This window comes from Camelus dromedarius, chromosome 7 (assembly GCF_036321535.1).
Source record: "Camelus dromedarius isolate mCamDro1 chromosome 7, mCamDro1.pat, whole genome shotgun sequence".
In the NCBI taxonomy this organism is placed as follows: Eukaryota; Metazoa; Chordata; class Mammalia; order Artiodactyla; family Camelidae; genus Camelus; species Camelus dromedarius.
Window position 1 is genome coordinate 1,432,860 of NC_087442.1, and position 22,989 is coordinate 1,455,848.

The window sequence follows — 22,989 nt, forward strand, 5'->3', positions numbered from 1 at the left end:
CACAGTGATATGTAGGGCTGGCCTCTTGGATTGGGAGCTGCCTTGGAGGAGCACCAGTGCTGGCTGAGGCCTCCTGCCAGGTGAGGAGAGACAGGAGCCGCTTTGAGGGGGCTGGTGGGTTGGGCAGGGCTGGTCCTCAGGGGAATTCCAGGGCAGGGCGCAGTGTTAGCTAGGTTAATAGACAGTGGCAGAATGGCGCCCACTAGCACCAGGCCAGCCAGGTGGAAGGTGAGGAAAAGAAGATGGTGCCCAGCAGCTCTTCTGTCCCTGGAGAAAGTTCCACTGGATCCCTGCTCCTCCACACACACCCTGAGATTAGTCAGTGCATCTCTTTCTTGTATGACCCAGGCGCTTTTCAGGCAACAGCCTCTGCTGGGACTCTGAGTGAGTGAGTTTGTGCATGCACGCTTCGTGAGTGAGGTCTCGACTTACAGCAGCCCTCTGGCTCCCCTGGTGTCAGCCTCTGCTGGTTTGCAAACCAGCCGCTGTGGGGGTTTGTCTTCCTGTTATGTGTCCCCTGGGCTGGGGGCCTGACGTGGGGTTGGTCCCCCTGCTCCTTAGATGGCGCCCCTACAACTTCACCAATACTTGGCATAGTCAGTCAGTTTAATGTTAGGCATATAGTAGATTTTTGTGGATTTAACATGAATTTCCCAGGTGACTAATGTGCTCATTTGCCATCTGTATATTTTCCTTGATGAAAAATTTATGCAGATCTTTGGCTCACTTAAAAAATTGGAATTATTTTCTTATTCTTGAGTTTTGGGTGCTGTTTACAAATTCTGAATGAAAGTTATTTATCAAGATATGTGATTTGCAGATATTTTTCCCCATTCAGCAGCTTGTCTTTTTATTCTTTTACCAATATGTTTCAAAGTACAGACATTCTTAATTTGATGAAATCAAATTTGCCAAATTTTCTTTTATGGTTTGTGCTTTTTGTGTCATATTTACTAAATCTTTTTCCAACCCAAGATCACAAAGATTATCTCCTATGTTTTCTTCTAGAAGTTTTATACTTAGGTTCACGACCTATTTTGAATTAATTTCTATATATAGTATGAGGTATGAATTGAAGTTTATTTCTTGGCATTTGGCAGCCAGTCATTCCAGCGGCACTGCCTGAAAAGTCTGTTCTTTTCCACTGAATTGCCTTTACACCTTTGTTGGAAATCAGTTGTCCTCCATATATGTGTGGGCGCAGGTCCGTTTCTGAATTCTGTTTCGTTCCATCGATGTCTTTGTCTTTACATCAGTACTGCACCATCTGGATTACTGTGAGTTGATCATGAGACTTGAAATCAGGTAGTGTAGTTCTTCAGCTTTGTTCTTTTTTTAGAATGGTTTTAGTTATTCTAAGTCCTTTGCATTCCTATGTGACTTTTAAAAATAGGGTGTCATTTTTAACATAAATGTCTGCTAGGATTTTGATTTGGATTGCGTTTAATCTGTAGAAAAATCGGAGAGGAGTAGCATCTTTACAGTGTTGGGTCTTTCATTCCCTGAGCACTCTGAACTTATTTAGTTCTTTAATTGTTTGTAGTTTTTTGCTCAGTCTTGCACATTTGATGCTGTTGAGAATGGTATTTTTTAAAAATTGAGTTTCCAGTAGTTCATTGCTAGTACATAAAGATACAGTTGATTTTTGTATATTGATCTTTTGTTTTGTGCCTTTGCTAAATTCACTTATTAGTTCTAGTAGCTTCTATTGAATCTGTTTTATAGATTTCATTGAATTTTCTACTTTAATGATTATGATGTCTGTGAATAAAGACAGTTTTACTTCTTCCCTCCCAATATGGACACTTTTATTTATTTTTCTTGACTGTTGCATTATCTAGAGCCTCCAGTACAATGTTGAATAGAAGTGATGAAGACAGATATTCTTGACTTGTTCTTCGTCATAGTGGGAAAGCATTCTGATCTTTATCATTAACTGATAATAGCTGTAGTGTTTGTTTGTTTGTTTGTTTTGGTAGATGCCTTTTATCAAGTTGAGAAAGTTCCCTTCTTTTCTTGTGTAGCTGGAGGTTTTTTTTGTTTTTGTTTTTATATCAAGAATGGGTGTTGGATTTTGTTAAATGCTTTTCTGCATCTGTTCACGTGATCATTTTATTTTTTAGTCACTGTGCTCTTTTATTTTATTTTTTTGTGTGTGTTGCTTTCTGTGTTTCGTTTTAAATAGTTTCTGTTGATATGTCTTCAAGTCTACTAATCTCTTCTTTTGTGGTGTCTGATCTGTCGTTAATCCCATCTAGTATATTTTTCATACCTTACATTGTAATTTTTCTCTGTAGAAGGTCAATTTGGGTCTGTTTTATATCTTCTATGTCTCTACTCAGCAAGTTCAGTCTTTCCTCTAGCTTCTGAAATACAAGGAATATAGTTATAATTGTTTTAATGGCATTGCTACTCATCCTATCATTTGTGTCATTTCTCGGTTGGTTATTTTCCCACAAGCAATGCGTTGATCAGTTCCCAGCTGAATAACTCAAGAGGCCCGTGCACACCTCCCAGGCTCCCACCCTGTGCAACTGTCTGGCCACCATGCTGTCCCAAGCTGCAGCTGCATCCCTCAACTCCATGAGATAGCTGGACTCTGTCCCTGCTTCTTTCCACTCTGCAGCCAGGAGGCCTCTTTAGGGAGGAGCCATGGCAGACAGAGAACCCACCTTGCTTGTTTCTCATTGCTCAGCTTCACTCACCTTCATTGCTAGATGTTGAGGGTTTTGAATACCATGGTTTTATATATTTTGTCCAGTTTTTTAAATTGATTTGGGTGTAAGGGAAAATCTGGTCTCTTTCACTTAGTCTTGGCTGGAATGTGAAGTCATTAAACATATTTCTAATTGATGTGATATAATGAAAATCTATTTGCAGAATAAGACTGGTCAGATTTAAAGTCTTTGCTTTAACAACATCATGTTCCATTCCCCCCTAAAAGTGGAACCACTGTTTAGTTTTAGAATTACTTTGTTTTTGAATGAATAAAACAGTTGGCAATGAGCCTGTTTATATTAATCCTGAAATTAATGATTTAAAGATGATTATATTTTTATTATTTCATACTCATTAATTCACATTTATTTTTTGACAGTGTGTAGGTAAATTTATTACAAAAGCCCAGTTTAAAGAAGGATATTTAAAAACCTAGTCAAGATAATAATTTATACTAACTATTATTATGGGAGTCAAGAGGTGGGGAATGTGTTAAACCCAATGTTTTGTCAAAGAACATTTAATTTATAAATTTTTTCTATAATAAAATGTATGTGCTCTTTTGGGCAGTCTTTCATTAAAGCCATGGGTATTCATGTCAGCCATTTGTGTGATATTCCAGGGCACATGATTTATTGATAAAGTTAACTAATGATCCTTTTAGTGTGTCAAGCTTTATAAATTCTCTCTCAGCTTCTTGCTAGTTAAGGAACATGAATGTACTTGCTAAAAGTCAGAGTTGACTCAGGTGGGCTAACAAATGTAAATTCTCTTGACTCATACTGTAGGTGGAGTAACCTGCTCTTTCTTGAAATGCAGTTTTGTTTTGTACCTTAGTTCTTTTATAGGTATGAGTGAAAAATTTTTATTCAAGGAATTATGCATAAAACATTTTCAGTTGAAATCCTAGTGCAGGGAGCTGATAAGCGATTTGTTATGAAGAGTATTTTATTAACAGGTAATCCAGATAATGTGGCCTTATGCTTAGCCACTGCTTAACAAGCTAAGTTCTTACCTGGTATATATATATTTTACTTATGTTTTTAAAAAATGAACCTCTGAATGGGAATAAGCATTTCATTATTTGGCTAGGAGAGTTAAATAACAACATTTGATAATTGAAATTTTCATATTGTTAGTAGTATTTTAAAATTTGCTACCTTAGTAGCCTTTTATATCTTTCTCTAGAAATAAAGATTTTGAAGTATTTTATATTTGTTTAATAAGTCTTATTATGACTTTACATATTGTTACTTTTTCTTAAGTGTTAGTACTTTTGATAAAAAAGTGCATTAGTCCAAATGGACTCTCTCTCTATATATATATGTATGTATGTATGTGTGTGTGTGTGTGTGTATATATATATATATATATATATAAATATAACATTCCATTCCAAAATCAGCAAAATGCACATTCTTTTCAAGTGCTTAAGGGACATTCTCCTGGATAGATCACCTGCTAGGCCTCAAAACAAGTCTTGGTAAATTTATGGAAATTGAAATCATATCAGGCATCTTTTTTGACTGCAACACTGTCAGACAAGATATCAACTACAATAAAAAAAAAAACCAAAACTTCACAAAGCACAAATGTGTGGGGGTGAAACAATATATTACTAAACAACCAGTGGGTCACTGAAGAAATCAAAGGAGAAATCAAAAGATACTTGTAGGCAAATGAAAACAACAGTGATCCAAAACCAGTGGGGTTCAGCAAAACTAGGTCTAAGAAGGACATTTATGGTGATAAAAGCACACCTCAGGAAACAAGAAAAGTCTCAAGTAAAGAATCTTGCTGTACACCTAAAGGAACTAGATAAAGAAGAACAAACAAAACCCAAAGTCAGGAGAAGGAAAGAAATAATAAATATCAGCAGAAATAAATGAAGTAGAAACTAAAAAAATAACAATCATATTACAAAAGATCAATGAAATTAAGAGCTGGTTCTTTGAAAAGATAAATGATCTTGATAAACCTTTACCCAGACAGATTAAGAAAAAAAGGGAAAGGAGGTAAATCAATATCAGAAATTAAAAAGAAGTTGCAACCTAAATACAGAGGGTCACAAGAGGTTACTGTGAACAACTGTACACCAATAAAATGGACAACCTAGAAGAAATGGACAAATTCCTAGAAATGTACAATCTCCCAAGATTGAACCATGAAGAAATAGAAAATATGAACAGACCAATTACCGGTAATGAAATAGAATCAGTAATTTAAAACAACAACAACAACAACAAAAAACCTCCCAACAAATCAAAAGTCCAGGACCAGATGGCTTCACAGGTAAATTCTGCCCAACATTTATAGCAGATTTAACACCTATTCTTCTCAAACTATTCCAGAAAATTGCATTGGAAGGAATGCTTCTGAATTTATTCTATGAGGTCAGGATCAACATGATATTAAAACCAGACAGAGCTATCACACAAAGAGATTACAGGCCAATATCACTGAGGAACATGTGCAAAAATTCTCAACAAAATCTTAGCAAACTGAATCCAACAATACATTAAAAGGATCATACACCACAATCAACGATGCAAAGGTGGTTCTATATCTGCAAATCAATCAATGTGATGATACCACATTAAAAAAATTGAAGAATAAAAAACCATATGATCATCTGAATAGATAATAGCTTTTGACAAACCTCAGCATCCATTTATGATAGAAACTGCACAAACGGAGTAGAGGAAAAATAGCTGAACATAATAAAGGCCATTTATGGTAAGTCCACAGCTGACATCCTATTCAGTGGTGAAAAGCTGAAAGCATTTCCTCTAAGATTGGGAACAAGACAAGGATGCCCACTTCTGCCACTTTCATTCAACATAGTATTGGAAGTCCTAGCCATAGCAGTCAGAGAAGAAAAAGAGATAAAAGGAATCCAAGTTAGAAAGGAAGATGTAAACTGTCACTGTTTGCAGATGACATGATACTATACTTAGAGAATCCTACAGATGCCACCAAAAAACTACTGGAGCTCATCAATGAATTTCATAAAGTTGCAGGATACAGATTAACATATAGAAATCTGTTGCACTTTTATACACTAACAATGAACTATCAGAAAGAGAAATTCAGAAAACAGTCTTACCATTGCATCAAAAACAATAAAATACCAGGTATATAGAAATAAGAAGGTAAAAGAACTGTGCTTGGAAAACTGTAAGACACTGATGGAAGAAATTGAAGACAATACAGACAGATGAAGGGAAACACTGTTTTCATAGATTGGAAGAATTCACATTGTTAAAATAATCTTACTATCAAAGGCAATCTACAGAATCAGTACAGTTCCTGTCAAAATATTGACATTTTTCACAGAACTAGAACAATTAAATTTGTATGAAACCACAAAAGATCACAAATTGCCAAAACAATTTTGAGAAAGAAGAAAAAAGCTGGAGATACCAATGTTCCCTGATTTTAAACTATAGTACAAAGCTGTAGTCATCAAAACAGTGTGTTACTGGCACAAAAGCAGACACATAGATATGGAACAGAACAGAGAGCCCGGAAATGAACCCATGCATCTGTAGTCAGTTAATCTACCACAAAGTAGGCAAGAATATACAATGGGGAAAAGACAGTCTCTTTGATAAATGGTGTTGTGAAAACTGGATGGCTATATGCAAAAGAATCTGACTGGACTACTCCCTCACACCATGTACGAAAATAAATTCAAAGCAGGTTAAATATTTAAATATAAGACCTGAAATCATAAAACTTCTAGAAAAAACATAGGCAGTATGCTCTTAGTCTTAGTAATGTATTTTGGGATCTGTCTCCTGAGGCCAGGGAAACAAAAGCGAAAATAAACAAATGGGATTACATCAAACTAAAAAGCCTTTGCATGGTGAAGGAAACTGAATAAGATGAAAAGGCTGCCTACTGAATAGAAGAAGATATTTGCAAATGATGTATCTGCTAAGGAGCTAATATTCAAAATATACAAAGAACTCATACAACTGAACATCAAAAACAAACCTGATTTAGAAAATGGACACAGGATCTGAACAGATTTTTTTTCCAATAAGATATACAGGCACATAAAAAGATGTTTAACATCACTAATCATCAGGAAAATGCAAACCAAAACCACAATGAGATATCTCACACTTTTCAGAATGGCTATTATCAAAAAGATAACAGCTGTGTTAGTGAGGAGGTGGAGAAAAGGAACCTCGGTGCACTGTTGGCTGGAATGTAAGTTGGTGCAGCCACTATAGGGAATAGTATGGAGATTCCTCAGAGAACTAAAAATGGAATTGCCATATGATCCAGTAGTTCCACACCTGGTTATTTATCAGAAGAAAACAATAAAATTAATTAGGAAAGATATACACCCTGTGTTCATTGCAACATTATTTACAGTAGCCAAGGTATGGAAACAATCTAAGTGCCCATCAATGGAGGAATGGATAAAGATGTGGTGTGTGTGTGTGTGTATACACACATGCAGACAAACACACAATGGAATATTACCCAGCCATTAAAAAGAATGAAACATTGCCATTTGTGACAACAAGGGTGGACCTAGAGGGTATTATGCTTGGTGAAATAGGTCAGACAGAGAAAGACAGATACTGTATGATTTCATTTATATATGGAATCTAAAAAACAAAACAAATGGACAAACATAACAAAACAGAACTATAGATACAGAGAACAAACAAATCGTTTCCAGAGGGCGGAGAGGGAAGAAATAGGTGTGGGATTAAGAGTTACAGACTTAGGGTTGCAAACAAACAATTTGGTGGGTGTGAAATGTGCAGTGTGAGGCATTTAGTTAACTGTGTGATAGCCCGGCTGGCGATCTGTAGTAACTAGACATCATGGTGATCATTTTGAGATGTACAGAAACAATGAATTACTGTGTTGTGTGACAGGAGCTAACACAGCATTGCAGGGCGATTATGCATCAGAAAGAAACTCGGGGAAAAACAGATTCGTGGTTACCAGAGGTGTGGGCTGGGGGGGTTGGATGAAGGTGGTCAGAAGGTACAAATTCCAGTTGTAAAATGAATACATACCAGGGATGTGATACGGTAACAACATGATAGATGTAATTAATACTGCTGTCTGTTACATATGAAAATTCGTTTAACAGGTTAAATCTTAAGACTTCTTATCACAAGGAAAAAAAATTTTATTTCTCTAGTTTTGTGTCTGTCTGAGACAATGGATGTTCACTATACCTACTATGATAATTGTTTCATGATGTATGTAAGTCACATCGTTATGCTGTACAGATTAAACTTACACGGTGAGGTATATAAATTATATCTCAGTAAGACGGAAAGAAAAAATTAAAAGTACATTGTATAATTTAATTATTGCTCTGACAAAATCCTCTCAGAAGTGTAGCAAAGTGATTATTTAAGGCTTTTTGTTGTCTAGTCTCACAGAAGATTTTCAGAATTGAAGAGCTGTGGGGTGCCAGAGTAGTCTTTTACTCAGTATGAGTTAGATTTTTAAAACATTAGATTTGAAGCAGCAGGGTCTTTAGAACTGGTCCCTGCAATCTGCGTTTGTCTAGGGCCTCAGTGCGCTGCAGCAGCAGGCTCCTGGGTTTCTGTCTGCGAGGCCACCTCAGTGTCCTGGGGGCCAGAGCGCCTGATGAGGGGCTTGCTCTTCGCCTGCTGTTTCTTACTGGGTCTTGACCCTGACTCTCAAGGTACCAAGTTGAGTCCCGCAGAAAGTTCTAATGAGAGCGCTCTCCCGTTGTTCACACACACCTTCCGTTCCTGCTGTGTGAACACGTCTGCCCCCAGCCTTCACTCTCGTGTGGCGCTGTCGCGGCGTGGTCCGTGGGCCCAGCTCTAGGTGATGGCCGAGTTACTGTTTAGCACACACCAGTGGTTTCCGAAGTCAGGTTTGTTCTCCACGGATTCACAAAGAAAGTCACTGGGCTGTGTGAAAAAACTATTAAGAACTTGTGTTTGTCTTTATTGTTGTAATTTTAAAAGTCTTTGTTCTGTGTGTATATAGTACGTATGTCGGTGAATAGAGCATATATAGTTTGTAATAACTGAAGTACACATATAATGGGTACACGTATTCTGGTTTCATCTTTGCTAATGGTGGTCTTTAATCAAAAACTTTTGAGACCAGGTTAAGACCCTTTTGGAGTCTCTGGGCAAGGGTTTTATTCTGTGGTTTGCCAGTCCCTCTGTAAATGAGCTTCACAACATGCACAGTGTGTGTGCACGCACGCACGTATGTGTTTTTCTTGTGAAAAAATCTGTGGCCTTCACCAGATTCTCAGGAGTCTTTGGCCCTGAAGATCAAATAAACTGTTTATCTGGGATCCCTGAGCCGTGAAAATACTGAAGTCTGTTTTGGGAGGACAGTACCTTGTTTACAGATAACTTCCTAGGTTAAATTAAATGGTACCTCATTTTAAAAATAATATGTATAATTAGATATATATATATATTCCTTTTAACAAAATTCAGCCTTATTAAGGCTTCTGTCTGAGAAACTGCCACTGGGATGGTTGCTATGACCTCATGATACGACCTGCCCTGCGTGCTCTGCTGGGGTCTGGTCCCTCTTACCTTCCTTTACCTACCTTCCTGTACAGACGTTTTATTGTATGCTTTCATTAATTTTATATTTCTCTTCTCTTTAAAACATTATGGTGGATCGTTGTCCCTCAGCTTTGTATACCTTGGCCCTGGGACGATGAGGCTACAGAAGAGCTGCTTTTTGAAACCCGCTATTTTTCTCTTTGTCCTTGTAAGCTGCTTCTGTGGAGTCTGCCCCTACAGTGGGTGATGTGATTTCACGGAGTGAGGATGAGAGTTAAGTCCAGAAGTCGGCTGATGAGGGGAAGTTGAGTTCAGTCAGTGATTCTTGAAATCCTTAGACCACCCATAAAATTAAAGGTCCCTGGGTTTGTTTATACAGTCCTTTGTGGTGAAGTTTCACGCGGCCCCAAGCAGCTCTTCAGTTTCTTCCTTGGAGAAGGTCAGCGTTTCTGGTGTCTGTCACTTGACTGTCCACCTGAATGTTTTTTTACTTATTCAGATTTTTTTTTAAATAAAAGGCTTATTTGTACATGTGAACAGCTGAGTTTTAGGTAACGTCAAAGCAGATGTGATGGAACCACACTGCATTTCCGGCTTTTCGCTTACCCCACAGCCCTGTGGCGTCCAGTTCAGATGGATAATGTTTGTGGGATTTTTCCCCCTCGGAAAGGAACCCCCGTTTGTTTATTCGCTGCGTAGTAAGCTGGAGCACATGCAGAGCACCGCTCTGGGCACTGGGGTTACAGGAGAGAAAACCACCGAGTTCCCGTTCGCATAGGACTTAACAAGCCATCGCGCGAGCTAGGCTGCAAGCGAGCCGGCAAGGGGAAGACGTGCTCCGGCAGCGCGCGCTGTGAAGAAACCTTGTCAGGGCAGAGGGCCCCGGAGGGGCAGCTGCTTGGGGGGGGGGGGGGGAAGCGGGTGCCCTCTCCGAGGAGGTGGCGCGAGCAGGGGCCTGCGCGGGGAGAGGACGGGGTGGGGGCGGGGGCTTCGTCGGGCGTCTCTCCATCACGACCCTGTTTCCCGTGTCAGCTGAGTGGGCGCACTGTGGTCCCCGCAGAGAAGCACCGGGGCCCTGGCCAGTGTGAGTGCGAGTCCTGAGCGAGTGGCAGGGTGCCCGCCGCTGCCCCGCTGCCCCCTACACCTCCACGAGACTGCAAGAGTGGGCAAAGTCGGTCAGGGCTGTGAGGCTTTCCCGCAAGACGACAATCGTGGAGTTTTAAACGGGGTGCCCACTAACAGAAATGAGGAAGTCCCTGGAATCTGAGCTGTCTGATTTGTACTTTATTATGTTTTATGTGTGTGTGTGTGTATATATATATATATATATATTTATTGTACCTGATTTTATTAAGGGCTATTTTATTTATTTTTAACAGGAATCACTAGATTTGATCTACTTGGAGACTTTGGAAGGTTTAATTGGCTGGGAAATTTCTATATTGTGTTATCCTACAATTTGCTTTTTGCTATTGTGACAACACTGTGTCTGGTCAGAAAATTCACGTCTGCTGTGCGAGAAGAGCTGCTCAAGGCCCTAGGTAATCCCGAGCTCCGTGGGCGCTCTTCCTGCTTATTAACGGCGTTGACCTTTCAGCTCATCTGAAGTCTGCAGCTGCTTACTTTCCAGATGTGTAGAACCTTGGAGGCCGCACCCCTGCCCACTGCTTATTGATCATGCTCTTGTGTAAAACGACTTCACAGAGCCTCACCTTCTTCGTATAAAATGGTGGTGATCCGTTCTTTTAGGATGTTGTGAGTGTTAACTGGAATACTTCTCCTGAGGGCCGGGGCATGATCCTGCCACACCGTGAGAGCTCAGTAAACAGTAGCTGTCTTGTGATGATGGTGATGGTAGTTGTGACAAGGTGAGGAGGAGCTTGTGCTTCTATTCTGGTAGTGGTACTTCTTATTTTTTAGTTAAATTTTTTTGAGGATTGGATTTTATAAGTATCAGGCTGACCCAAATTATAATTCTCTTCAGTAAGTCAGGTAGTAATTCAGGATAAAAATCTTAGCATCCTTGGCGTCAGGAGAGAGGGCACTTGTTACCATGTGTTCCCTGAGTCACGTGCACTGTGACACTAGTAAAACCTCACAGGCTTGGCTGAGGTCTGAAGGGTGTAACTGTAACCTTTGAATGTATTTGCCATGCTTGCTTCAACATTAGTACTAAACATATTTCAGGCTTTATGTTTTAGGAATACTAGGACAATGTAAACTGTCTTGCTGGGTAAACCCCCTTGGGTTTAGGGTGTGTAATTTTATAAAAGAAGGGAAAGGCAGTGAGTTATTGTAGGAAGTCCTGCCAGGAGCTCATTTAGCTGGACTGGCATCATTTGAACGCTCACATTTCACGTCCCTTCGCAGCTTTTAGCTACTGTGGGAGGTGCCATGATGGTTGATCCATCATGTCCTGCTTTCAGACAGGCTTAAACCTGATGAACAGCAGCAGTGCTCAGCACACCACTAGGCCTTTCCAGCCCCGACGGTTGAACGGGTGACCTCTGGGGAGGAAAAGGGATTTCACATTATCTATTCATGTGTATTTTACTTTAAATTTACCCTGAGAGCAGGGTGGCTGATGAGATGTTGGCCCGAAAGGGAAAAGTTACATCTTATTTCAACTGAAGCATGAGAGAGTTTATGAGTTTTATTGCCTAGGCTCCCTGGTGCTGGTCAGATTAAAGTCTAAAGACAAAGTGGTCATCAGACAGCCCTCTCAGCCACGTGTCTAGAGTTAAGTTTCATTTTTAAGCCTGTTGTAGCATCAGTAATATTAGCCATAATCTCAGATAAATTCCTGCTCACGGCTCACGGAAGTGAGATGGTAGTAAACGCCTTGCAGGAAGTGTAGCATCTGAGCTGGGTGTTCTAGGCATCACCTTGCTAAGGAAGCCTTTGTGAAAGCAGCAGGATAGGGTTTAACCTCAGGCGAGGCTGTGTGTGTTGTGTCGGCCCTGCGGCCACAGGAGGCAGTGGAATTGCCGAGGGTCATGTGAAACATCTGATAGGCGGTCTTTCCCCGAAGTGCCTCCTGTTACTGTTGGGGGGCTCCAGGGAAGCAGCGCCTCCGACCTGGCGGGGGCCTGCGTGAAGCGCACACAGCGTGCGAGTGACCTGAGGTCATAAATGTGATTTCACTGGATGTCATAATTCGATTATAAAATTTAACTTTCCCCCCGTTTTTTCCTCCTTCGTGTGTGTGTGTGTGCGTGCGTGTGTGTGGCCCTGTTCGGCGAGGCTGCGGTCCTCCTTGCCCGCTTCCTTCTCCGGCCGGCCCGGGTGACGTGCTTCGCCTGCCCAGCAGTGGGGTGCGCCTTTCGTCACTGCGTGGCTTGGCCATTCCCAAGGCCGGATTGATTTCTTTTTCCCTTCCTATTCATCCAGCACAGACAGGCTCAAGCTTACCTTTTCTTTCATTAAGATATGCAGGTGATAGAAATTTTGAAATTTGGAGTGCTGTGTTGGTTTACGAATGATGTAAAATTGCACACCAGTCAGGTAGACAACCATCTGGAATTTTAGGGGAAAAGTAATCTTATCTAAGCATGTTTTTGAGCCTCATAAAAATTGTTTCTCAAGATCTTTCCCACGGACGTGGTGCCTGTGTGCTCCTCCGTGTCTCTGTGCTCCGGTTGTCAAAGTGCTTAGAGCTTTAATGCCACATAAACTCTGAAAGTGTCTTCTGACTTTTCTCCCTGTGAGGCCATAATGTTGCTCTAGAGGTTTGATACATTGTGCAAGTAATTGCTGCGTGATACAGAGGGAAAGAAACGTCACTTGAAAGGTGGTGCTAATCTTTCACTCTGTGAAGCATCGTTGAGCAGTGGAATGCTACTTACGTTCAGTTTGTTCTTCTGCCATTTCTTTCTCTTTTTCTTCTTGGTAGTTTCCCCTTGCTTTTCTTTTTAATCACATGCTTCATATTTTGGTGTCCTCCCACATGGTTTCCTGTGTGCACTGGGGGGTATTTTGAAACAAAAGCGGGATCGTACTTGTCTCAGGTCATGTTCCCTGGGACGGGCGGGGGGCTGGGGAGGAGGAGGTTTACCAGAAGGTGCTGTGGGATCAGTGTGGAGGGGAGCGGGGTGGGGCTGTGCAGACCGAAGGAGCGGCTCCCTGTGGGGCAGCTGTCTTCAGCTCTGGCCCCACAGTAGGGAGAGGGGTCGGTCATCCTGCGGGGAGTCTGGCCCGCGTGGCAGGGTTTCCTCTGGAGCCCCCACGTTCTTCCTGCCTCTCCACAGTGCAGCATTTCTCACCCTGTCTCAATTTTTCTGCAGGGCTTCATAAACTTCACTTATCAAATACTCCAAGGGATTCAGAAACAGCAAAGCCTTCTGCAAATGGGCACCAGAAAGCCCTGTGAGACATGCAGCACCTCTCTGCAATCAAGAGCCGAGACCCAGACTTGTGACATTCCTGCCGGTCAGGCACGTTTCCCGCCGGCTGTGGCCCACGGTCAGGGCCTGGGCCTGTCAGTGTCCCCTTTTCACAATCTGAGAGCTTGGCTGTCGCGGGTCATCTTTTTATCTAACCTTGGGGTGGACCTTGTAGTGTCCAGCCATGCGCAGGCTCCTGAGGGAGCACAGCTCGGTCCTCTGCGGTGCCCCTTGGCAGAACCACCCACGTGAGAATGTCAGAAAAGGCAAACTTGGGGGCTTTCTGAGGATTCAGTTGAATCTCATATATTTCCTTCAAAAGGTAGACACCTACATAGAAGGTACCCTCGGTATTTAGACGTGAAGTTTCTGCCAGAAACGAAGATTTGCAGGTGTCATTACAGTGGGAGCGCTGGGACTGCAACGGTTGCAAGTTACGGTTTTCACTTCCTTAAGGAAAAGGCAAAGGCATGGTTCTGATTTGTGTTACAAAATGACATTGATTGGATTTTGAGTCAAGGGAAGAATACAACATTCTTTCAAAACCGGAGCCTGGGTAGAACGCCACAGGAATAGCTGCTCTGTCCGGCGTGAGAGGCGGCGTGGAGGCGCTCCCGAGCGCCGCTGCCCGGCGGCGTCCGTGCTTGAGTCGCCGTTACCTCTCGTGGCAGGGCTGCTGGCACTGAGCACGCTTGTAACTTAGACTTTGTCTTGCAGGCTGTATGTACACTCAGTTGTTTTTAAACTTTTTTTTTTTTCAGAAATCCCTTGATTCTCTATGCTCCTGTGTCCATCCTGTGAAACTAAGTGCTCTGTGGTAGAAGCCCCGCTAGCGCCGCGCTCCTCAGGCTGTGTCACTTCTGTGCTCGCCAACTTAGCGCTCAGGCTCTAAGCAGTGACCGTCCAGCCCCACAGCGCGCAGCAGCAGTGTCCGCGGGGTGGGGGTTCTGCTGGGTCCCTGATGAGCATGCAGCTGGTAGACTGCAGAGCACCCTTGGGATGGTTTCTGGACTTTGAGGCCACTGAATAAACACCCTGTGTTGCCCGCTGGGACAGAGCACCAGAAGCCACGCGTGCTCAGCCTGCGGCCCTGGGAACGCACACGTTCATGCGCGCTGCGTGTACGCTGGTGAGTGTCTGTGTTCAGACAAAAGAAAAGAACACTTTTCTCAAATGGTTGAATTTAAAGGGGTTTTTTTTAAGAGAAATTTATGAAAAACGGGCTGTTTCCACTCAGAGCTAAAATAATAAGAAAAAGTTACGTACACTCTGCTGCGTGTGCCTCTCCTGTGTTTACACCCCTGCACTCCCTCTCGAGCTTCTCTCCTTGTTGCAGTGCAGCTTAGCTTTGAAATAGAAGAGCACTTTATGATTCTAAGCAACGTTCAGTACATACCACCAGTCTAGTACGGGCGAGTTTCTCAGCGTAAGACCCACATACATACTGGGAGAATGAGTGACAGTTGTCTGCTTTCTGATTTTACTGGTAATGCTACCTGTTTACGTGTTCATTGTGAGTCTTGATTTTCACTCAGACTTGCCTGCTCCGAGCAGACCAGGCCAGGGGCAGCAGAGAGACCCCCCTGAGTAAGCGAACGTCACTTTCAGCTCCCACCGCTTCAGGGCGCGTTGGAGGGAGGGTTCTGGGCGTCCGGAAGGTGCCTGAGATGTTTTGAGTCAAGTACAGAACTTTTCAATGTCTGTGTCAATTCCCTGTTCACTTGAAAGTCTCCTCCCAGGACAGAAGTGAAGCCGGGCTTGGAGTAGTTAGGAGTAAGGTGTGTGACAGACTCCTAAAGCTCTTACTGGATGCTTCCTCACAGCCGTGTTGAACTAGAGGACACGCAGCACGTGGAGGGGCTGTTTCGGGGTCGCAGGTGCCTTCTGGAGATGGGTGCAGGTCGTCAGGTGCCCGGCCTGAAGGTGATGTGTACAGACACCTAGTGTGTCCCTGGTCACACACGTGAGAATCTGCCTCTTGAGTGAGACCCTCACTGTGAGTGCAGGTGCTTCTCTGGGCCCCTCGCCGGGGGCTGGTGTATGACGCGTCGGCAGGAGCGGGTGGCAGCGCACTGCGGCCCAGCCCTTGTAGGGCCCGAAGGACGGGCGTCCTGCCACTGCAGCTGTGAGCGCCGGCGCAGGAGGGGCGGCGAGGCCTCAGCTCCAAGGTCCTGGCGCTGGCAGCCCGCTGGGCCTGGGGCTGCCCTCCTCCTCGGGGATGGAGGGCATCGGGACCACATTAAAGCCCGTGCTGCTTTGATTTCCTCTCCCCTCGGGGGCCTGTTGTAGCCGGGCGCTGGGGGCCGCGGTTTGGTCTTCTGAGGGTCCCCACCGGTTCTCATTGTCAGTTGGTTCTGCGGTACTTAAGTAAATTGTACAGTTAGAAAGTTTATAGATTTAACATTTGTAATGATTTTTACTGATTTTCCAAGACATTTCTTTGATTTAATGTTTATTTAGCTTTATGTACATTCTATATAAAAATAGACCTGCTCAAAATATAAGACTTTATATGAAACTTAGAGACATGCACACGAACGTTAGCGCCTTCAGTGCCATGCTGAGGGTTGACGCTGGAGGAGAGTGACCCACCCCTGGTGGTTCTTACTCTCGGCTGCGTCCAGGCTGCATGTACACCTGCCCGTAGGGCATTGACACCTGCCTGGCTTTGCTGGAGCACAGTCGACCTGCCTGTGGCCTCAGTAACCACCTGACATGCCAGCAACACAGGCTTACATGTTGAAAGCCCTGTGTGGCTCTCTGTGTGGTTCGCACAGTACGTAGAGGAGAAGGGGACAGTTCTCACAGTAATTTTCTTGAAAAATATGAGCATACATGCAGTACTGACTTTAAACTTTAAAAACATTGGTATGATGTTCCTTTAAAAATAATGTTCGGATGCATGGAAAGTTGTTTTTGTTTACAGAGTGTTTTGTTTACAAGTCAGTCTTGTTTGTTTCTGTGAGATACTTTAGTGTGACTTTAAATATCTCAGAAATTAAAGGTTTACAAAAAAGTGATTTCACATTTTGGTTTACAAGCACTCAGATGTGTGTTTGTTTTTTGTGTTTTTAATCTTAAAGACCATCATGGCTAAAACTTAGTGGTGTATGTTGGCTGCTGTCATTCGGGTGTCATTAGGGGCAATAATGACCCTGGTGCGACGCTGGGCTGAGGAGGTGGGTGTTTTCTGCCTTTTTGTTGGGGAGTTTTTGTGTATCAGTTTCTTGCAACCTAAAATGTAGCATCAATAATTGAAATCACGGTTGTTAGCTTCTTTAATTGTTCAAATTATTTAGATTTGATTTCTCTGACTTCTTCCATTGAAGGACTGAGCCACACCTGAATGTGGTCTGGGCGGCCTAGTCCAGGGAGTGCCGGGGAGGTAGATGCCCTTCGCTTCTGCTTCACTCACTGCAAGCAGGAGCCTCTGGGTCAGTGGCTTTCAGACTTTTGGCCACTGTAACTCACTCACACGCACACGCACACACACACACACACTTCTGTACATATAAACAAACATTTAACAGAACAGTACTTACGTTACTGTGCGAGATGCATGCTGGTATATTCTGTTCTGTTTTGTTGTTGTTTTTTAAAATATTGGACAGAAACCACCAAGTCATTTCCTGGTTGAAAGAAGAATGAATCTGGTTGAAAGAAGGGATACAAAGACCTTTTTTTGACTTTGAATATTGTTCAGGTAAAATTCATTATTACAAATGCCACTGAAGCAAAAGGATTGCATATGCAGATTACTTGTTGCACTGCAAAGAATGTCATTAAAATCAGTAGAAATTGCTAAAACTCTTAAAAAGTGGATTATAAAATTTCAAAACTAGGTGATTTATCCATACATCTTAGAGGAGTAGCGCTGGGGGCTCGCTGTCAAGAGAAGTTATTTAACTTCCAATTCTTTGTGATTCAGTTCGGAGAAAGTTTCTTCAAGCTCAAATGCAATCAGGAAATTCAGACAAAACCCAGTTGTTCTGGATGTGGCTGGCGCACTCTGCCCATGTTTGCCCCTGACTACCTGCATTGAGCCGTAACTCACCTGCCACAGGCTGGGCTGTACCCTGTCATCACCCAGCCCGAGACCAAAGAGAGCCCGGAGGCGGCGGCATTAGAATTCTGTTGGGCGGGGGATCTTGTGTCAGAAGCAAGGAGGTCCTGGAGCCGTACCCCAGGCCATGGGGCAGGGGGAGGCAGGTTTCCAGTCACAGGGGAACTGACGTCAGGTTGGCTCATCGGTTATCAGGGAAGCTGTCCTCATGGGGCCGTCCTGATGTAAGGACTGGATCAGTCAGGAGCCACCGGGGCTGGGGGCCTGCCCACGGCCATTACTGACTAGGCTCTGTGACTACGGGGGCAGGTCAGGCACGTGCCTGGGCGCAGGTGAGGGCGTGCAGAGAGCAGGAGAAGTTTATCTTGGGGGGCCTGATCACACACCATAAAGTTCACTCTCAAAGCATGCAGGTCATGGGTGTCTAGTGTTCAAAACCAAAATTCAGCCAAGTAAACTTGAGGATCTGACTGGCTTTGTTAGGTAACTTGTGATTCGAGCAGCATCTCACCCGGCGACTAGAAGGGAGCTCCCGAGGGTTGTGCAAGGCGGAAGGTTTCTACAGGAAGAAGGGTAGGCCAAGGGAGTTCTTCACCAGAGAAGAGAATAGGTTATTTTTAGGCCAAGACATCATTTTGGGGGGAAGGGAACAGCAGGGGATTTATCATGTGAGTTCCCTCTTCCCCGGGGGACACGGAGAGGGTCTGTGGGGCATGTTGCCCTTGGTGCCACGCAGGGATGCCACAGAGGTCAATCCGGATTAGCCTCTGGTGGCGTGGGTGCGAGGCTGTGGGCTCGAGCAAGGTGATGCCATTTGGGGCCTGTGGGTTTTTTCTTTAAGTGTATTCACGGGTTGTGCAAACATCACCGTGGAATCCCGGAACGTTTTCATCCCCTCAAACCTCACTACCTCTAGGGCTTCACTTTTGTAACCAGCCATTCCTCTCTCTGGAGTCACGCTGACGGAGGGACGCGGCAGTGGCTGTGTGGAGGCTCACTTCCCACACAGCAGCTGGTCTCCTCCTCACTGAGCAGCCCAGCTCCAGTTCCCCGCAGGGTGCCAGTGTCCCCGGCTCCCAGCGGGTAGCGTGGCCCACGTGGCCGAGGTCCGAGCAGGGCGCTGGGGCGGACGTTCGTGTGGGACCTGCAGAGGAGCGAGTCCGCCGGGAGAGGCACCACCCCCTCCTCCTGACTGGACCGTGGACGTGACCGGTGTTTGACTGGGATCAGAGCCGCTTCAGACCAGAAGCTCACCTCAAGGACAGTCGGAGGGCCTGGGTGCCCGGCCCCCTGGGCTCCGCGGGAAGAGGGCCGCGCCTGTCGTGTTCAGGCCACCGGTCAGGTCAGACACGAGCACCTGAGCGCAGCTCCAGCCCGTCCTGGGGCAGCCGTGCGGTTTCCCCAGGTGCCTCGCCGGCGGTGGCAATTTGTATTTTAAACAACAGGTGTGATTTCAGTGCCTTGTTCATAAACCGCGTGTCCATAACAATCATGCCTCTTTCTAAGCTCTGTATCCTGGACCTCTGACGAGTGTGTCTCAAGCTGTTTGGGAGAGTATTGTCCTCTTTCACGTTCCCAACACTAATCTCGTGTGTGGAATCAAGAATGCTTCAACGTGCTCTTGATTTCATGGACCTCTTGTCAGTGGCTCCTCTTAGGGAAGCTTCCACATAGCGTGGTGACATCACCACGTAACACTCAGCTCACAATTTGGAGGATGCATTCTTTTAGACATTAGCTTCTTGTTGGCAAACAAAATTCTTGTCCGCAAAACACCCCGGAGACAGTTGACCAAATCTGTAGATGAGTTAACACATTGTATCAGCGCTAGTTTCTGGTTTAGATAATTTTACAATGGCATGTTCCCATGGGGGAGACCGGGTGAAGGGTGAATGAGAATTCTGTTGTTATGACTTTTTTTGTACATCTAAATTATTTCTAGATTTCAGAAACATCATGTAATGAGGAATTACGCCATAAAATAATTCTACTTGTTTGAGAAACATGTAACTAATAATTTTAACCCGCCTGCAAGGTGCCTCCAGGGTGGTGGCTATGCAGCTGAAGGGAGTGGATGGAGGAGGCCTGTGCTCTGAGTGTGGCTGTCCGTGGTCCCCGCTTGCCCACCTTAGCCCTGTAGCCGTGGGTCAGCCAGGCTGAACCTGAACAGAGATAATCATAAATGCACTCTGTCCTCGACAAACTGGAGGTCTTTCCACAAGCAGGCCGGAGAACCTCATTGTTTTTCAGCAGAACTACTGGAGCATCTGTCAGTGTAACCTTGGGTCTTAGATCACTCTCTGGGCAGAGACAGGTTTTGGCCTAGCCTCACGAATGTTATTTCTGGCTATGGGGCCTTGTAGAGAACTTTATCCTATAACACTATCATGGGAACCAGGGGGAAAGGTTTTAAAAATTCTTACACCATTTTAGGTAAGTTAGGTGTGTGTTCCCCTCCCTGCAGAAAGCACAAGGTCCGCATCTGATGTTCCAGCGCCGTGCGGTTAACTGCGGTCCCTGCTGTGCGTCGCGTCCCAGGACAGACTTACTCTGTCACTGGAAGCCTGTACCTTTTGACCTGCTTCGCTCATTTTGCCCACCACCCTGCCCCCCGCCACCAATTGGTTCCCTGTATCTATGAGTTCGTTTTTTTGTTTTTTAGATTCCACATGTGAGTGAGATTACATGGTATTTGTCTTTCTCTGAATTATTTCACTTACCATGATAGCTTTAAGTTTTATCCATTCACGTCACAAATGGCAAGATTTCCTTTTCTGTGGTGGAATAACACTCCATTGGGTACACACACACACACACACACACACACACACACACACACACACACGTTCTTTATCCGTTCCTCCGTCAATGGGCACTCGAGGCTATCTTCCCGACGTGGTTATTGTAACGCTGCAGCGGACACGCGGCTGCAGGTGTCTCTTCGAGATCCTGAGTTCATTTCCTTTGGATACACACCCAGAAGTGGAATGACTAAATATCACTTGGCAGTTCTGTTTTTAATTTTTTGAGGAACCTCCATACTGTTTCCCGTAGTCGCTGCACCAGTTTACATTCCCACCAGCAGTGCTCAAGTGTTCGCTTTTCCCCACGCCCTCACCAACGCTGGTTACTTCTTATCTCTTTGGCAATAGCTGTTCTCACAAGTATGAGGTGGTGTCTCACTGTGGTTCTGATTTGTATTTTGCGTTGAGTGATGCTTCTTGTGTCTCTTGGCCTCTGTAAGTCTTCTCTGGAAAAATGTTCAGATCTTCTGCCCATTTTTGATCAGATTATCTGGGTTTGCTGTTGAGTTGCATGAGTTCTTTATGTAGTTTAGATGCTAACCCCTTACCAGGTACATGCTTTGCAAGTATGTTCTCCCATCCCGTAGGTTTTTTAATTTTGTTGATTTTTGCTGTAGAAGCTTTTTGATGTAGTTTCACTTCTCTATTTTTGCTTTTATTGTATTGCTTTTGGTGTCAAATCAAAAAATAGTAATAGTCACCAAGACTTGTATCAAGGAGCTTACCAGCTGTGGATTCTTCTAGAAGTTTTATGGTTTCAGGTCTGATGTTCAAGTCTTTAAGTCCATCTTGAGTTGACTTGAGTTGGTGTGAGACAGGTCCAGCTTCACTCTTCTGCATGTGGGTGTCCAGTTTTCCCGTCAGCACCTACTGAAGAGCCTGTCCTTCCTTCGTTGTATATTCTTGGCTCCTTGGATGTAAATTAATCAATCACATATGCATGGGTTTGTTTCTGGGCTCTGTTCTGTTCCACTGATCTATTTGTTTTTATGCCAATACCATACTGTTGTCAGTGTCAAAAGATTCAGTGTCTTTTGAGTGAGAGATACTCTCTTTAAAAATTAGTCTGGCAACATTGATCATCGGGATCAATAACCAGCTGCTTTCTTCACTAACCCGTCACTTGCTCAGCGGCAGGAGGCATCAGTTTGCCGCCACTAGCGCGAGGGACGCGCCCACGTGCTGCTTGCCGTAGGTGCACGTTCTGGGGCTGCTGGTGCTCCCTTCGGAGAGAGTCAGGGTGGCCTTGTCTTCAGGTGTCCTTCGTAGGCGTTCAGCTTCCCCAGGATGGAGTTGACTGTTCCACACCCTGCGGTCCATCAAGGTGTATCAGTGTACGCGGACCGTGGTGTGAGCTCCTCAGCCCGCATGAGGAATGTTTTATAAAATCTGCCCCGTGAAGCTCACCACTGCGCCTTGGGTGCCAAAGGGGACACCGTTTCGTTCGTTATGTCTTACAGCAGCCTCTGTGGGAAAAGCCCGGTCTCAGCTGAGTAAAAGGAGTGGTGGTCTGTGAGTGGGAGTTCATATGGTATCTGTGTGAACGGTGGGCTCCCCTGGGGTGTGGCCCGGACCACCGTGGGCTCAGGAGCAGCCTGGGGAGCACGTGGCCTCAGCTGGAGCGCAGAGGCAGCCCTGGAGGGCCATGGCCAGCCGGCTCCCCACAGCCGTTCTCCCGAAGGAAGATGGAAGCCGTACTTCGCCCCCGGCCCCCCAGTTCCCAATTCAAAAAAATAAAAGAGGAGGCACTTTTCACAAAACAAGAGAGAAGCTGGTTTCTTCCCGAACTCTTCTTAACTCTTGGATGTGAGGAATTGCAGAACACGTGGTTTTCCTTTCTGGGTCCCTATCAGGGAGCTGGGGCATGTGTGGGCGTCGGCGGCCTGTGGCTCAGCCCCCTCTGGCCCCGCCCCCGTCCCCACTCTTGTCTGTTTCTCTTCTTTGTTTCCACTGTAGTTTGTGCTGCCTTGGCTCGTCAGAGCTGTTCGGTCACAGGTACCAGAAACCAAATCCACAAAGTTCAGGGAACATGTCTGGGTCCAACTCAGCCTGCAGCCGAGCCCGGCTGAGCCGACCGCAGAGCAGCCAGCCCCCGTCTGACGAGCAGGAAGTAAACATGGCTGTTTGTAGGCATTACTGCCGCATGTCCCCGAGCAGGTGAAACAGAACTGGGATGTACTAATCAAAATGATAATAGGCCAGACACCAAGCCCCCTGGGAAGGTAAAGTCACACTTGAAAGAACCTCCAGAGCCTTGTGGATTATGACGACGGACTTAACCATCGCAGGGCTCTCCTCCCTGGAGTAAGCCCCCACCAGACTCACGCCTCTCAGGGCCCAGCCTCGCGCTCCGTGGCCAGTTTCCAGACCAGGCCCGAGGGGGCTGCTCTGTGGCCGTGCAGAGGTCTGCGTGGTGTCCGCGGTTGTCATCTTCAAACCGTCCAGAAAAGCAGTTGCTCCACTGAGGCCCTTTCTCT

The 22,989-nt window shown here is 44.8% G+C and overlaps 1 protein-coding gene across 7 annotated transcripts in view; it reads left to right on the plus strand.

Moving 5' to 3' along the window:
• LMBR1 (limb development membrane protein 1) overlaps positions 1 to 22,989 on the plus strand; it is a 131,056-nt gene that overhangs the window by 105,671 nt on the left and 2,396 nt on the right. For 3 of the 7 annotated variants that reach the window (XR_010381506.1, XR_010381504.1, XR_010381505.1), the window contains exons 16-17: positions 10,643 to 10,804; positions 13,547 to 14,774. Coding sequence is in view for 3 of the 7 variants with exons in the window: in XM_064487148.1 (XP_064343218.1) it covers positions 10,643 to 10,804; positions 13,547 to 13,632 (248 nt within the window). In the remaining 4 variants the exon portion in view is untranslated. Of the gene's footprint in view, positions 1 to 10,642; positions 10,805 to 13,546; positions 17,463 to 22,989 lie in introns of those variants that run through there. The other 4 variants (XM_064487149.1, XM_064487150.1, XM_064487148.1 and 1 more) reach the window with 3 other exon arrangements.